Here is a 17969-nt window from a genome sequence, read left to right on the forward strand (position 1 = left end):
AAGGGAAAGTGGGCGACAGGCGGACTGCGGGAATGGGGTGGGACCAGCCAGAGTGACGGGGAGAAATATCGAGTGGGTTTCGCGGCCTTGAACCTCAACATGTTCATTCATCGAAAATCAACAATCAGCGAAACAAAGCAGGTGCTGGACTATGTCACCAAACTGTACAGGACAAGTCTGGGAGATCAGCGTTAAACTGAACAGAGTTCTGTCCAGATATCGCCTTGTGCACTGTGTATAGTTCAAGTCACAAGGTGCAAGAGGTCAGTTAGACTGAACAGTGATCTGTCCAGATATCGCCTTGTGCACTGTGTATAGTTCAAGTACAAGGTGCAAGAGGTCAGTTAGACTGAACAGTGATCTGTCCAGATATCGCCTTGTGCACTGTGTATAGTTCAAGTACAAGGTGCAAGAGGTCAGTTAGACTGAAGATTGATCTGTCCAGATATCGCCTTGTGCACTGTGTATCGTTCAAGTCACAATGTGCAAGAGGTCAGTTCGACTGAACAGTGATCTGTCCAGATATCTCCCTGTGCATTTTTCATAGTTCTGGTCACCAATTACAATTGGTCAGAATTAAACTGAACACAGCTCTGTCAAGGGTTCGCCTTGTGCGCTGTGTATAGTTCTGATCACCGGGTACAAGTGGTTAAAGTTAAACTTAACAGACCTCTGCCCAGATATCGCCGAGTGCACTATGTATCATTCCGGTCATAAGGTACAAAAGGTCAGAATTGAACTGAACAGAGTTCTTTCAAGACCCCGCCTTCTGTATTGTGTATAGTCCGGTCTCCAGGTACAGGGGGAAAATCAGACCCCGGAAGAGGTGTGTAGAAAAGCCTGGAGACTGATGTCTACGGGTAGATACGGTACATTGTGGGCCTTGTAGCGGGAAATGCGGAGACTCAGAAGTGAGCTGCTGGAGGTATTAAATGTAGAGAAAAGGTAAATCTGGGAAACGACATTTAATTAAATCTTTACAGTGGAACAAAGTGGGAAATACAAAGTGGGAGAGAGACAAAGTTAGGACTGGCATCGGGATATTTTTCTCACAAAGAGAGGTGGATTGGTCCTGGTTGAGGAAAATAGAAACATTGAAGAAACTGCTGTGAAAAGCCTTCTTTAGGGTATTTCTGGGTTAATGAGCTGTACCGGCTTTGACCATCATCAGAAAACGTATGTATCATGTGTTGGGTAAAAGAGAGAGTGTGACCTGAGAGGGACGGGACAGTCCTGAGTTCTCCCCTCAGTGTCCTTCAGTTCCAGGGTGAAAGGAGGGTGTGATCTGAGGGGGGCGGGACGGACCTGAGTTCTCCACTCAGTGTCCTTCAGTTCCAGGGTGAAAGGAGGGTGTGATCTGAGGGGGATGGGACAGTCCTGATTTCTCCCCTCAGTGTCCTTCAGTTCCAGGGTGAAAGGAGGGTGTGATCTGAGGGGGACGGGACGGTCCTGAGTTCTCCACTCAGCGTCCTTCAGTTCCAGGGAAAAATAACTGTGCCAGCCCACCTCGGCCTCTGGTTTCTGGAGGAGAAAATGTATTCAGTCGGCAGTGGAGCGAACCCAAAGTGGGTGCAGGTAAGACAGAGATTGTTTGAATTGAATTTACCCATCTCTCGCCATTGATACTTTGCCGAGTTCTCTCAGTACGTGATTGCAACATCACAGTGACGGCAACTGGGTAAGGTAGCAATAAATAGAGGAATGTTATCAACAGCCATGCAGTCACAGTGTAACCAATAGCGTTTGGGGGGAAACAGCATTATCCATATTGGAACAGAATGGAACCAACCTGAAAGTAATAATCACAGATCTGTGATTACTCATGTGTATTCATTTGTAAATATTTAATGTTATTGTTATTATGATGCTTATTATTATGATTAATATGATTTTAGATCACAAAATTCCCAGACTGGTATTCGGAGACTCCCCATGCTCGGGCAGACTAGAGGTCCAATACGGTGAAACCTGGGGTTCAGTGTGTGACCTTCACTGGGATTTGAATGACGCCAATGTAGTCTGTGCGCAGCTTCAGTGTGGAGTCGCGGTGTCCGTGCCAAGAGGTGCTTATTTTGGAGAGAGCACTGGGATTGTAAGGAGTGATACCTTTCAATGTAAAGGGAATGAGACATCTCTTCGGGACTGCCCTCTTTCTCCAGTAAATCAGCAGGAGTGCACCCACAGGAACGATGCCAGTGTGATCTGTTCCGGTGAGTACAGATTTACTGAAAAACAGACAAATTCCTCCTTAATATTTGGAAAACTGATGGTGATGACATTCCTGTGCTTCTCTTTAACACGGTCATATCTAAACTCGCCCTGACAGTTTACTATTATTGTTCTACGTCTGGTGGAACGTGGTATAAGGTATCCACAATTATTTGTAAATAAGAAGTTTCTAAACTTTAACTTTTGTTCTGGAAGAAGTAGATTTGTTACTAGTTTGTTTACCGCCTGCACCGAATGTATTTTTCTCCATCACATTTGACCAAGTTTTCGGTGTCAATCAACTCACAGGTCCTGCGCTGACTCACGAACCGTGCACACCCTTCATGGACCATAATGGTAACTTCATTAATCTTGCACAACATCATCAACTATGGGTTGTCTTCATTAACTATAGGGTAACTTCATTAACTATAGGTTGCCTTCACGCAGAACACTTGTGACTTGATCAACCGTGCGTTGACTTCTTTAGTTCTGGGACTTTTCCGTTAACCTTCCTTAAAGTTCAGTTCCAGGCAGTCCATTGTCCTCATTGCTCAAACACTGACTTACTGATCACTGCACTGTCCTCATTAACCATCCGCTGACTGCACTGACCTCAACACCGTGCCACTGTATACATTTCTAATGCTCCTCTGTAATTAAGCGTGCATGAGGTCATCACCCTGACGTTCACTTCGCTAACAACTCAATTATATCAGCAGCTGTGGACTGTCCTCGGAGTCACACACTGAACCCCTCAGTGGTGCAGATACCTTCATAATTAGCATCAAATGTATTAACGTGGCACTGAACAGCGATCGCTTTAACTGATCACCCATCTCATTAACTGATCACTGATCTCATTAACAGATCATTAACCACAATAACTGACCTTTGACCTCAATAATTGACAATTGACCAAGAATCAGCCATTGATTTCATGAAACGGATAAACACGACACTGATACCTGATCGCATGAACTGATCGCATGAACTGATCGCATGAACTGGCCATTAACCGCAAAAATCGAATATTGACATCATGAAGTGCGCACTGACCTAATCAGATACTTTGATTTCAACGTCAGACCACATCAATTGTACACGGATAGAATATTGAAGTGAATTTCTAATGGTAAAACTGGTTTCTTTGAATATGGCTGTGAATATCTCTAATTAATAAATATTATTATGGAGAATTTATCCAAGGGATTTATAGGGTCGCTATCTGGGAGCTGCAGTTGTCCTCAGTGTCCCACACACCAGCAATAGGGGACTGAGCTCGAGCTCCTGCTTCTAGTCACTTGAGAATAATTGAATGTGTGTGTAGGATCTGACTGTTCCACACGGCAATAGCCTTCCGACCCTCCCTGTCCAGGGTCAGACTTACGGAACAGTAGGGTATCAGAGGGCGGCTGTGCTCCAGCACGGGTGTGTACAATCAGGCCAGATGGAGCGGATTTGGAAGTTATTTTACAGAATGTGTGCATTTTGCTGTCCACGGGGATATTGACAGGTTAAGCGAATGTGCAAAATTTGACAGATGGAATATAATGTGGGAAAATATGAAGTAATCCACCTTGGGTCGAAAAATAAAAAAGCAAAATATTATTTGAATGGAGAAATATTACAAAATGCTGCGGTACAGAGGTATTTGGGTGCCCTCGTAGATGAAACACAAAAAGTCTACATACAGGTGCAGCAGGTAATCCGGAAGGCAAACGGAATATTGGCCTTTGTTTCCGGGGGATGGAGTATAAAAGCAGGGATGTCATGCTACAACTGTACAGGTTGCTGGTGAGACCACACCTGGAGTAATGCATACAGTTGTGGTGCCCTTATTTAAGGAAGGACATACTTGCATTGGAGGCAGTACAGAGAAGGTTCACTCGGTTGATTCCGGGTATGGAAGGGTTGTCTTATGAGGAAAGATTGAATAGGTTGGGTCTATACTCATTGGAGTTCAGAAGAATGAGAGGAGATCTTATGGAACATACGAGATTCTGAGGGAACTCGATAGGGTAGATGCTGAGAGGATGTTACCCCTGATGGGGGAATCTAAAATTAGGGGCATTGTCTCAGAATAAGAGATCGCCCGTTTAAGACAGAAATTAGGAGGAATTTCTTCTCCCAGAGTGTCGTGAATCTTTGGAATTCTTTACCGCAAATTGCTGTGGAGGCTGAGTCATTGAATACATTCAAGGCTGAGCTAGACAAATTTTTGATCAGCAAGGGAGTCAAAGGATATGGGGAAAAGGCGGGAAAGTGGAGTTGAGGTAAAAATCAGATCAGCCATGATCTCATTGAATGGCGGAGCAGGCTCGAGGGTTCGAATGGCCTATTCCTGCTCCTATCATTTATGGTCTTATGGTCTCGGACCAACTGTCTTCAGGTGAGTCATCGATAATTTTGCCTCCATCATAAGGTCAACAGTGGGGCTGTTCGCTGATGATTGCACAGTTTTCAGCTTCATTCGCAATTCCTCAGTTAATGAAGCAGTCCCTCCCCGCTTGCAGCAAGACCTGGACATCACCCAGGTTTGGGCTGATAGGTGGCAAGTAAAATTCGCACCACACAAGTGACAGGTAATGGCCATCTCCAACATGAGGAAGTGCAACCAACTCCTCTTGTCATGAAATGGCATTACCATCGCTGATCACATACCATCAATATCCTGGGGTCCGCCATTGACCAGAAAATTAACTGGACCAGCCGCATAAATGCCGTGGCTACTACAGTAGGCCAGAGGTTAGGTATTCTGTGGAAAGTGGTTCACGTCCTGACTTCCCAAAGCCTCTTCACCATCTACAAGGCACAAGTCAAGAGTGAGATAAATTACCCTCTATTTGCCTGCATGGGTGCAACTGCAACAAAATTCAACAATTTCGACACCATCCAGGACAAAGCAGTCTGCTGGATCGCCAGCCCATCTACCATCTTAAACATCTATTCCATCCTTCATTGGCGTAGAGTGACTGCAGTGTACTATCTACAGGATGAACTGCATATATTACCGTTCTTTCATCGTCGCTGGTTCACAATTCTGGAACTCCTTACCAAAGAGATTTAAAGGACAGCTTTCACCACACTGATTACAGCGGTTCATGAAGGCCCCAAACCACCTCTCAATGGCAAGTGGGGATGAGCAACAAATGCTGGCCCTGCCAGCGATGGCCATATCCATAGGATGAATAAAATAAAATCCTTAATGGCCTTGTTCTGAATTGCTCCATCAGAACTTCTGTGCCTAATCTATCGAATCCCTTTATTAATTTAAACACATCAACGAGATCAGCGGTAAACCTTCTAAACTCAAGGGACTACAAGCCAAGTTTAAGCAACATGTCTTGATAATATAATGATTTAAGTCCAGGAATCATTCTGGTGAATGTGCGTTGCACCCCCTCCAACGCCAATAGATCCTTCCTGAGGTGCGGTGCCCAAAACTGAATGCAATAACTCGAGATGGGGTCTGACCAAGGGTCGGTTCAATTGAGGCATCATTTCCTCATTTTTGTATCCCAACCCCCTTTAGATGAAGGCCGAATTCGATTAGATTTTTTTCTAGGACGAGCTGTCACCTTTGTGTTCATCGGACAACTTTTTAACGTGGGTCCTGTCGTAATTTTAATTGTTTTTAGACAATTTGGATAAAATCCGGACAGACGATAGTGGTGTCTGAGGTTTACCTTATTGTCCCCTATTCTCGAGTTCGCCCCGTATTTATTCTGGGTATGATTTATAATTTATTTCGATCTGTATTTGTTTCCAAAACAGGGAACCATGGCCCACGATTGGTTGGTGGGGAGAGCCGATGCTCCGGTCGGGTTGAAGTGCTACACGGAGACCAGTGGGGGACGGTGTGTGATATTTACTTTGGTTTAGAAGACGCCAGTGTGGTCTGTGAGCACCTTCAGTGCGGGGCAGTAATCGCATCCCCGGGAGGAGCTCACTTTGGGGAGGGAACCGGCCCAGTGTGGAAGGAGAACTACAGGTGCAGAGGGAACGAGTCCCGATTGTGGGATTGTCCGGTTTCATCCTGGGATCAGTTCAACTGCTTACATGGAAATGACGCCAGTGTCATCTGCTCAGGTGAGTCCTCACAGTCTATTGAAATGAAATACACCAACTGTTCTACACTCCAGTAGAGTCTCACGTCAGTGAATCGATTTCCACCTTTCATTGATCCACCAGTTTTACTGATGACGATCTCATATTTTCATTCAGCAATGACGGCTGCTTAGTAGATTGGTTCATTACTGAACTACATCAGACTAAAGGGTTTCACTCCAGCACATGTCATTAATAAATGGTTCGACCTACTGTTTAATCTATCCGTGTGAATCCATTACGGATGGCACCAAATTGAGGGGGGGTGGGGGCGAACAGCTAACACTGAGGAAGAATACAACAAAATTGCAGAATGTTTAAATGTCCATTTAATTTCAATATAGACAAGTGTGAGGTGGTGCATGGTGGTAGGTGGAATAAGCAGGCCACGTACTCCTTGGAAAATAACGGACAAAATGGCGCAGAGGTACAAAGGGATCTGTGGGTACAGATTCACAAATCATTAAAAGTAACAAAGCAGGTCAACAAAACCATAAAAAGCGCAAACAAAGAGCTGGATTTCATTTCTAGTGGAATAGAATTCAAAATCAGAGAAGTTATGTGAAACTTAAATGTGACCTTGATTCGAACACACTTGTAGTCCTGAAAGGGTACAACTATCAGGAAAGACTGAACAGGCTGGGGCTCTTTACCCTGGAAAAGACTGAGAGGTGACCTGATAGAGGTCTTCAAAATTATGAAGCGGTTCGATAGGGCAGAGGTGGAGAAGTTGTTTCCACTAGTCGGGGAATTTAAAACTAGGGGCCATAAATATAAGATAGTCACTAATAAATCCAATATGGAATTCGGGAGAACTTCTTTAACCAGAGAGTGGATAGAATGTGGAATTCGCTACCACAAGGAATGGTTGAGGCAAAAAGCACAGATGCATTCAAGTACATGAGGGAGAAAGGAATAGAAGTGTATATTGATAGGGTGACGTGAAGTAAGGTGGGGGGCTCGTGTGGAACAAAAACATCGGCATAGATCCGGTGGGCCGAATGGCCTGTTTCTGCGCCGTCAAATTTAATAAAATTCTATACAACATCTCACGTTGCTGTAGCACAGAAATCCTGTGGTCGTATTTAAACCGTTACAAATGTTACCGGCTTAAATGTATCAGTCAACATAAAATTCATCGCAAAGATGAGATGTGCTTTTTCCTGGAAACCTTCGGCGTTAATTCGGCAGCAGATAAATGTTTTTCCAGATGAGTTTTTACCTGGTGTGCACGTTTCAGTATGTGTTAAATAGAGAACAATGTAATCTTGAGTGAATGGATCCTCTCGTCCTCTCCTTGGTTCACGATCACTCTTCTGGTGTCAGGAGCTTTATCTTTATCACAGCCCGTCATTTCCGATAATTGACTTGAATACGTTGCTAAAATCAATAATTAGTTGGCTGGTTCCTATTATTTGAACAGATTTATGCCCCGCGATGCGAAAGTAAAATTGTTTTTCAGCTTTGTCGAAATGACCGTTGAAATTGTAAAATTGTGGCTGGGAGGAACTTGTGAAACTGACTCGGTGAAATTCGTGCCTTTCTGGTCATTGGGGATCTCGGTCAGAAATACACCAGTGACCAAGTGACGGATTTACACAATGCACCTGTTGTGCTCCAAATCACACAGGGCCATGAATTTTACAGAGTAGTGATCCAGGCAGCGCTGAAACTAACAATCGCCCGTTTACCTGTGACTGGATTGTGTGTCTACTTCCTGTAATATAGTATCGCTATCTTCAACCATCGGTCCCAGTGATCACCCGCCACTCTCCTCATATGGTGAGGGCCTGATTGTGGCAGCTCTGCCCCCTGACACCGTGATCCACTTTACAAAGGGCATTTATACTGGGCTTAATTTCAAAGGATGAAATCCTGTCACTAACTCGGGACCCGCTCCCTATGGGAAAGGGAACCTGAGAGGCAGTTAATAGCTGTTATGACCATGTGAGCACTGTCTGAACCCGACCTCTATATACTGGAGGAGGCATAGTGCGAGTGGCCAGGAGTCATTTTCTGACCGAGCTCCTGCCATCGATCGCAGCACTACAACCACCGCCGGCCTGGACCGATCGCCCTCTGATTTATCTCCGATTCTCCGGAGCAGCGGCTGGTTTCGGCTCGGTATTTCTCCAGAATCTCTTCACCCGAGATCAGGAGACGACAGAAAGGATGTGCGCGCAACCCGCCTGTCCAACTGGGAGTTTCAGGTTATCCGCTGTTATTAATTTATTCTTCTTCAGATGAAGGTTGGCCGCCGAGACTGATGAATGGGGGAAGCCGCTGTGACGGGCGAGTGGAGATTTACTCCAACAGCAGCTGGGGGCGAGTGCGGGATAATCTCTGGGATTTAAATGGTGCCAGCGTGGTCTGAAGACAGCTGGGCTGCGGCTATGAGATATCCGCTTATAACTCTTCAAAGTACGGAGAGGGTGAAGGGCCCGTGTGGGTGAATGAAGTCCAATGTGAGGGAAACGAGTCGCGGCTCTGGGACTGCAGCTCATTCACATTGAATCAGAGTCTAACTGACAGCGAGGATGTCGGCGTGCTCTGTTCAGGTGAGTGAATGGTGACAATTAAGGAAACATAAACCATCGTTATTAGAGATCTGAGAAATAGAGAATGTAGATCCAGTGTTCATTCGTTTCCATGCAAACTGGATATTTAGCACAGAATGTGAGCCGACATGGGAGAAAATTCACAAACATTACGCAAGACTAGGAGAGATTTTCCCGCTAAATGTGGAGCAGACTCTCGACTGCAGCAGGCATCACCAAGGGCTTTGTACCACTTGCTTGGCAAAATGTTTGAGCGTTTTAAGGATAATGAGAACGGTTGGGGTTATGGAAATATTACACAAATAAAACAGTTTGCCTGAGTTGTATTATTCGGTGCAAGGAAATCTCCCCTGGCGTTGATCACGGTTAGTGGGTGGAACAGTTGTTTCTTCAGCTGCCTTTTCACTGACAGTCTGAACGAGGTTAAAGCGCCACCTCGCGGCCAACAAGGATCACCAGCTTTCCAGAAACATTGCTTGTGAGATAACAGCGCCATCCATTGGATGAAGTAACAAAAGCAGATGGGGTCTTTCGAGAACCACCCATTATTTTCAATGGACTGGTATCTCAGTGGTAATCAGGTAAATAAATATCAAAAGCGAACATTTCGACATATGTATTCTGTATTTGTGCTTGGATTGTTTTTGTAGAATTCTCGAACACAAGAGACGAGACAGGAAATGAGAGGAGAATGTAGATTGAGTGGAACTTCACTTCTCTGGGAGTTTGGCGCTAGAATGAGTTCAGTCAAACTCTCGGCACATGTTTTAATTTAGTCAGTCTGACACCGCAGGGTGGCAGTGCAGAGAGCCCAGGTGAGTTTCATGGAGTGAGCTTTGTCGGAGGTCATGTATTACTATGATGGGAGGAGGAAGTTACAAAGGGACATAGGCAGAATGAAGGAGTGGGCAAAACTATGGAAGATGGCGTTTAATGAAGGGGAGTGTAAGACCATCCGCTTTGAATCTCAAAGGGCAAATTTTAACATTGTCTCAATGGGAACAGACCAAAAACTGTGGAGAAGCAAAGAGGTTTAGGTTTCTAGGCACACAAATCACTAAAAGCTAGTGCACAGGTACAAGTGGTAGTCAAAAGGCTAATCGGATGTTGACCTTTATCTCAAGGAGAATGAAATACATAGGGGAGGAAGTGATGGTTCAATTGCATAGAGCATTGTTTAGACCCCAGCTGGAGCAATGTGTTCAGTTTTTAGCATTGGCCTTCAGATTTGTGCAGGGCAAATGGTTAAATTATGAGGACAGATTGCATATACAATGTTTGTATTGTCTTCAGCATAGATGATTGAGGGTGATTGTAAATGAAAATAAGGAAACAGTGGACATGTTAAATAATTATTCTTCATCAGTATTTACAGCAGAGGAAGAGGATAGCATGCCAGACACCCCAAGGAAACTAATTTTGAATCAGGGCCGGGCGTCACCATAATTAATGTAAGCAAATTAACAGTAATGAAGAAAATAATGGCACTAAAGAGTCACAAATCTCCAGGCCAGATGGTTTTCATCCCAGGATTTTGAAGGAAGGAGGTGAGAACATTGCAGAAGCCCGAACTACAATCTTCCAAAGTTCTTTCAATTTAAGAACCGTTCCTTTAGATTGGGAAATTACACATGTCACTCTGCTCTATAAGAAAGGTGAGCGAAGGAAACCATGGAATTATAGACCAGTTAGCCTGACATCTGTTGTCGGGAAATTACTAGAATCTAAAATTAAGGATAGAGTGACTGAACTCCTTGAAAACTTTCAGTTGATCAGAGAGCAACATCATGGATTTGTAAAGGGTAGGTCATGCCTGATGAAACTGATTGAATTTTTTGAAGAGGTGACGAAAGCAGTAGACGGGAGTGTCTATTGATTATGTCTATATGGACTTCAAGAAGGCATTCAATAAAATCCCTCATAAAAGACTGTTAGCCATAGTTGAAGCTCATGGAATTGAGGGCAAATTATTGACCTGGTTAGGAAGTTGACTGAGCGGCAGAAGACAGAGAGTAGGGATAATGGACACGTACTCAAATTGGCAAGATGTCCCAAAGGGATCTGTGTTGGGGCCTCAACTATTCACTGTATTTATTAACGACTTAGATGACGGGATGTAGAGTCACAGATCCACGTTTGCCGATGAGACGAAGATAGGCAGCATTGTAAGCAGTGTAGATGGAAGCTTAAAATTACAGAGAGATATTAATAGGTTAAGTGGATGGGCAAAACTGTGGCAAATTGATTACAATGTAGACAACTGTGAGGTCATCCGCATTGGACCTAAAAAAAGATAGATCAGAGTACTTTCTAAATGGTGAGAAGCTCGAAATAGTGGAGGTCCAAAGAGACTTTAGGGGTTCACGTACATAGATCATTAAAATGTCATGGATAGGTACAGAAAATAATCTCAAAGGGTAATGGAATGCTGGATTTATATAAGTAGAGGACTAGGATACAAGAAGGTAGAAGTTATGCTACAGCGATAGAAATCCCTAATTAGACCACACCTGGAGTATTGTGATCAGTTCAGGGCACCGCACCTTAGGTAGGATACATTGGCCTTGGAGAGAGTGCAGTGTAGATTTACTGGAATGATACCTGGACCCCAACCGAGGGCTAAATTACGAGGAGAGGTTACACAAACTAGAGTTGTATTCCCTGGAATTTAGAAAAATGAGGCATGATTTGATCAAAGTTTTCAAAATATTAAGGTGAACTGATAGGGTGGATTGAGAGAAACTATTTCTGCTGGTTGGGGAGTCTAGGACTAGGAGACATAGCCTAAAGATTAGAGCCAGGACTTTCAGGAGTGAAGTTAGGAAACACTTCTATACGCAAAGGGTGGTAGAAGTTTGGAACTCTCTTCTACAAACGGCAGTTAATGTGTGCTCAATTGTTAATTTTAAATCTGATATTGATAGATTTTTGTTAACCAAAGATATTAAGGGGTATGGGGCTAAGGCGGGTCTCTGGAGTTAGGTCACAGATCTGCCATGATTTTACTGAATGGTGGAACAGGCTCGAGGGGTTAAATGGTCTATTTATGTTCCGATGATCGAGGCATTTAAAATGATAAAGGATTCCAACAGTAGATAATGATACTATTTCCTCTGTTGGGGAATCCAGAACGAGTGGGCATAATCTTAAAATTAGAGCTAGGCCGTTTGGGAGAGAAATGAGGAAATCTATTTTCACCCAGAGGATAATACAAACCTGGAAGTCTGTTCCCGCAGACGGCTGTGGATTCTGGGTCACTTGACACATTCAAGACTGAGATAGATAGATATTTTTGTTGGGTAAGGGGATCAAGTGATATGGCCCAAAGCCGGTATATGGGGTTAAGATACAATACAGCCATGATCTAATTGAATGCCAGAACAGGTTCCAGTGAGGGTTGGTGGTGATTGTCCTCCTCGTCTTCCTCCATTCCTCCCCTTCTCTCCAGCACCACTTGCACTAAGTGACGAATATCTGGAGCAGGGGCGCCTACTGCTGGAGCAGAACCTGGTCACGTCCCACAGTATCAGAGGCTGAGTGCATTCGGGATGCGGTTGATGGGTGATTCCACAATCTGACAATTACAGCCAGGATGTATAGAAACATACAGCTCAGAAGGAGACCATTCGTCCCACCTTGCCTGTGGCAGCTCATTGGAAGAGCTATCCAATAAGTCCCACTCTCCTGTTACTTTCCCATAGCCCTGCACTGTTATCCTTTTCAAGTATTTATCTATTCCCTTATGAAAGTTACTGTTGAATCTGCTGTCACCACACTTTCAGGCAGTGAATTCAGGATCATAGCAATTCGCTGCGTAAAAAAACCTCCTCATCTCCTCTGGTTCTTTTGCCAATTATCTTCAATATGAATCCTGTAGTTATCGACCTTCCTGCCAGTGGAAACAGTTTCTCGTTATTTACTCTATGAAAATCCATCATAATTTTGAACACCTCAGTTAAATCTCCCTCTTTACCTTCTCTGGTCTGGACTGGGAATTCCAGATGTGGAACAGGGACAGTGCAGCTGCAAGTCGTGGTTTTGAGAAGTCCCAGAGAGAGCTTAAACAGTTAGACAATAATCTGAGATTGTAATATTTGAACGACTTTGTGCCATACGATGGCCAAGTAAGGTCGAGGATGTCTGGACAGATTAGCGGGTGGTTAAAGGGCTGGGCTAGGGTGTTCACATTCTTGGGCCATTGGAAGTAACTCTGGAACAAGCAAAAGAGGTACTGAAGATACAGCCTGTATCTGAACCAAATGGCCTAATGCCCTTGCGGATAGGTTAACAGGACCATTTGGAGATGCTAAACTAATATTTCCAGGGTCGTCGGAACGTGTAGACTTTGGACTAGAGGTAAAACATGATTAGTAACACAGTTGGGACAGAATAAGACTTGGCTGCAATAAGCAATAAGAAATATCACGAGAGGAGGAAGGGAAAGAAACAGGTTTCCAGGAAGTGAGAGATGCACGAAATGTATTAAAGTGGACAAGAGTTTGCCGGATTTAGGAGAGAGCTGCACAGAGGAGGACAGGAGCGCCGAGAGGTGCGGCAGAGGGAGGCGGAGGGACAGGAGGCCGGAATCAGAGGGACAAGGAGTACAGGGGATGGGGGGCTGGGGGAACTTGAGAGATGGGGTGTGTGAACATCATGGGGGAAGGGGATTGTAAACTGACAGTGTGGGAGGGGCGGTGGGAAAGGTTGAGAGATGGAGTTGGGTGACACCATGGGGAGATGGGACTGGTAACTCTCGGTGTGGGGTGATGTGGGGCTGGAGATGGTTGAGAGATGGGGTGGGGCTGAAGCCATGGAGGGGCGGGGATTTAAAGTGACACTTACGGGAGAAAGTTAAATAAGAAAATTAGAAATGGGAATCAGAAGACTTTCTGAAATAATCGGGTCAGGATAGCGGATGACTTATGTGCATACATAAGGCATTGGAAAGATTTATGAAGAATTTAAAAAGTTGTTAATTATAGCTGGACATGACCAAATTGCTATAACAAAGAGATGCCTTGTTTTTGGCAATTTGGGGACCTTTATATTCCTGGTCACCATAGTTAAGATGTGGTGAGGAGTTGAACTCCCCATTGTAATTTTTTCCCTCTATCTCATTAACATTTACCCCCTTGGGACCTTTCTCAGTCATTCCATCTCTGAAACATTTGCAAATGACTTTGTCACCTCATGAATTGGCCACCTTACTGCCCTCCCATACTCCACCCTCCAGAAACTCGACATTGTCCAAATCTCGGCTGCACATTCCATGTCCCACAATAATTCCTCACCGTTCATCATCCCTGTCCCACAACAATTCCTCACTCCCCATCATCCCTGTCCCACAACAATTCCTCACTCCCCATCATCCATGTCCCACAACAATTCCTCACTCCCCATCATCCCTGTCCCACAACAATTCCTCACTTCCCATCATCCATGTCCCACAACAATTCCTCACTCCCCATCATCCCTGTCCCACAACAATTCCTCACTCCCCATCATCCCTGTCCCACAACAATTCCTCACTCCCCATCATTCCTGTCCCACAACAATTCCTCAATCCCCATCATCCCTGTCACACAACAATTCCTCACTCCCCATCTTTCCTGTCCCACAACAATTCCTCAATTCCCCTTATTCATGTCCCCGCTGATATACAATTCCTTACCACCTATTATCCCTGTCCCCACTGATAGTCTTCTACATGCATGCAAACAGTAACCGGGTAGTAAGAGGAGGGGTCCGGCCGATTCGGGACCAGAAAGGAGATCTACTCATGGAGGCAGAGGGGACGGCCGAGGTACCAAATGAGTACTTTGCATCTGTGTTTATCATTAAAGAAGATGCTGTCAGAGTCTCAGTAAAGGAAGATATAGTTGAGATACTGGATGAGCTAAAATTTGATGAAGAAGAGCTACGAGAAAGGCTAGCTGTACTTAAAGTGGATAAGTCACCCGGTCTGGATGGGATGTATCCTAGGTGAAGTAAGGGTGGAAATTGCGGAGGTACTGGCCATAATCTTCCAAACATCCGTAGATACGGGGATGGTGCCAGAGGACTGTAGAATTACAAATGTTACACCATTGTTCGAAAACGGGTGTAAAGATAAACCCAGCAACTATAGGCCAGTCAGTTTAACCTCGGTGGTGGGGGAACTTTTAGAAATGATAATCCAGGACAGACTTAACAGTCACTTGGACGAGCGTGGATTGATTAAGGAAAGCCATCACGGATTTGTTAAAGGCAAATCGTGTTTAGCTAACTTGCTTGAGTTTTTGGAGTAGGCTACAGAGATGGTGGAAGAGGGCAATACAGTTGATGTGTTGCATATATGGACTTTCAAAAGGGGTTTGATAAAGTGCCGCATGGTAGGCTTATCAAGATCGCAGCCCATTGAATAAAGGGGGCAATAGCAACATGGATACAGACTTGGCCAAGTGACAGGATTCAGAGAGTTGTGATGAACGGTTGTTTTTCGGACTGGAGGGAGGTGTCCAGTGGTGTTCCCCGTGGGTCGGTGCTGGGTCAAAACTGGAAAGGGTAGTAAAGAGTGAGGAGGATAGTGATAGACCGCAAGAGGATATCGACAGGCTGGTGGCATGGGCAAATGAAATTTAAGGCAGAAAAATACGAAATGATACATTTCGGTAGGAACAACGAGGAGAGCCAATATAAACTAGAGGGCACAAATCTAAAAGTGGTACAAGAACGGAGAGATCTGGGGGTGTATGTGCAGGAATCGTTAAAGGTGGCACGGCAGGCTGAGAAAGCGGTTAAAAAAAGCATACGAGATCCTGGGCTTTATAAATAGAGGCATAGAGTATAAAAGTATGAAAGTCACGATGAACCTTTCTAAAACACTGGTTCGGCCACAACTGGAGTATTGTGGCCAGTTCTGGGCACCGCACTGTAAGAAAGATGTGAAGGCCTGAGAGAGGGTGCAGAAGAGATTTACTGGAATGATTCCAGGGTGAGGGACTATAATAACGTGGATGGACTGGAGAAGCTGGTGTTTTTGTCCTTGGAACAGAGATGTTTGCGACGAGATTTGATAGAGGTATTCAAAATCATGAAGGGTCCAGACAGAGTGGACAGAGACAAACTGTTCCCATTGGCGGAAAGGTCATGAACCACAGGGCATAGATTTAAGGTGATTGACAAAACAACCATGACATGAGGAGAAACTTGTTCACACAGCGAGTGATTAGCATCTGGAATGCACTGCCCGAGGGGCTGGTGGAGGTAAATTCAATCATGGCCTTCAAAAGGGAACTAGATAAGTACTTGAAAGGTAAAAAAATTGAAGTGCTGCGGGGTAAGTGCGGGGGTGGGGGCGGTCGTGGGGGGGGGGGGGGTGGCGTGAACTCGCTTGATTGCTCTTGCATCGAGCCGACGCGGATTAGTTGGGCCGAATGGCCACCTTCTGTGCTGTCCTTTCTATGATTCTATACACAATTCCTCACCACTCATTACCTCTGTCCCCGCTGATATACAATTCCTAACGCCCACTATCCCTGTCCCCGCTGATATACAATTCCTCACCATCCATTATTCCTGTCCCTGCTTTTATACAATTCCTCACCACCCAATATCCCCGTCCCCGCTGACATACAATTCCTCACCATCCATTATCCCTGTCCCCGCTGATATACAATTCCTCACCACCCAATATCCCCGTCCCCGCTGATATACAATTCCTCACCATCCATTATCCCTGTCCCCGCTGATATACAATTCCTCACCATCCATTATCCCTGTCCCTGCTTTTATACAATTCCTCACCACCCAATATCCCTGTCCCCGCTGACATACAATTCCTCACCACTCATTATCCCTGTCCCCGCTGATATACAATTCCTCACCATCCATTATCCCTGTCCCTGCTTTTATACAATTCCTAACCACCCATTATCCCTGTCCCTGCTTTTATACAATTCCTCACCACTCATTATCTCTGTCTCCGCTGATATACAATTCATTACACCCATCAGCCGTGTCCCCGCTGATATACAATTCCTCACCACCCATTATCCCTGTCCCCGCTGATATACAATTCCTCACCACCCATTATCACTGTCCCCGCTGATATACAATTCCTCACCATCCATTATCCCTGTCCCCGCTGATATACAATTCCTCACCACCCATTATCCCTGTCCACGCAGAGCTGCCCGTTCTCGCGGCATATAATCCCAGTCTGCAATGATCGACAACAGATCCCTACCACACATAATCCCAGTCCACACTGATCTACAATAGATCCCGACACACATAATCCCAGTCCATTTTGATTTACAACAGATCCCGACACACATAATCCCATTCCGCACTGATCTACAACAGATCCCCAACTCACATAATCCCAGTCCACACTGATCTACACAGATCCCCACGCACATAATCCCAGTCCACACTGATCGAAAACAGATCCCCCCACATAATCCCAGTCCACACTGATCAACACCAGGTTCTCCAACACATAATCCCAGTCCACGCTATTCCATAACAAGCCCTCAACGCACAGCAACACTTTCCACCATCTTTGCCCCACTGTTTGCAGAGCATTCTGCTGAGTCGCTACTCTCTGGTATCTCTGCTAATCTCCTATGACTCTCCGCTTCTCTCTCTTTTTGAACACCGTCTCAAAACCCAAGCATTTGACCCAGATCTTGGTCACACCTCATGTTTTCGGCTCGTAGAAAAAAAATGTTTTCTGTTACCTGGGTTTTCAAGAAGGCGTTCAATTGGCATCTCACTGAAGGCTGGTTGTAAATGATCTATCGTATCATTAAGTATTCTTAATGAATACATTGCGTCTGATTTCATAACAGAGGGGGATGAAGCAGAGATTGTAGTTAAGGAGGAGGAATGTGAAATATTAGCTGCGATAAACATAGTGCGAGAGGAAGTATTAAGGGCTTTAGCATCTTTGAAAGTAAATAAATCACCAGGCCCAGATGAAATGTATCCCAGTCTGTTAAGAAAAGCAAGGGAGGAAACAGCAGAGGCTCTGACCAACATTTTCCAATCCTTCCTGGCGACAGGCGTGGAGCCGGAGGATTGGAGGACGGCTAACGTTGTACCGTTGTT

The 17969-nt window shown here is 44.9% G+C and overlaps 1 protein-coding gene across 1 annotated transcript in view; it reads left to right on the plus strand.

Moving 5' to 3' along the window:
- The window catches only part of LOC137335944 (deleted in malignant brain tumors 1 protein-like), a 43162-nt gene that overhangs the window by 19546 nt on the left and 5647 nt on the right, over window positions 1-17969 (plus strand). Inside the window, exons 5-8 of the mRNA XM_068001454.1 lie at window positions 1912-2210; window positions 5986-6300; window positions 8562-8647; window positions 8741-8876. Of these exons, the coding sequence (XP_067857555.1) occupies window positions 1912-2210; window positions 5986-6300; window positions 8562-8647; window positions 8741-8876 (836 nt within the window). The remainder of the gene's footprint in view (window positions 1-1911; window positions 2211-5985; window positions 6301-8561; window positions 8648-8740; window positions 8877-17969) is intronic.

This window comes from Heptranchias perlo, chromosome 20 (genome assembly GCF_035084215.1).
Source record: "Heptranchias perlo isolate sHepPer1 chromosome 20, sHepPer1.hap1, whole genome shotgun sequence".
NCBI classification, from domain to species: domain Eukaryota; kingdom Metazoa; phylum Chordata; class Chondrichthyes; order Hexanchiformes; family Hexanchidae; genus Heptranchias; species Heptranchias perlo.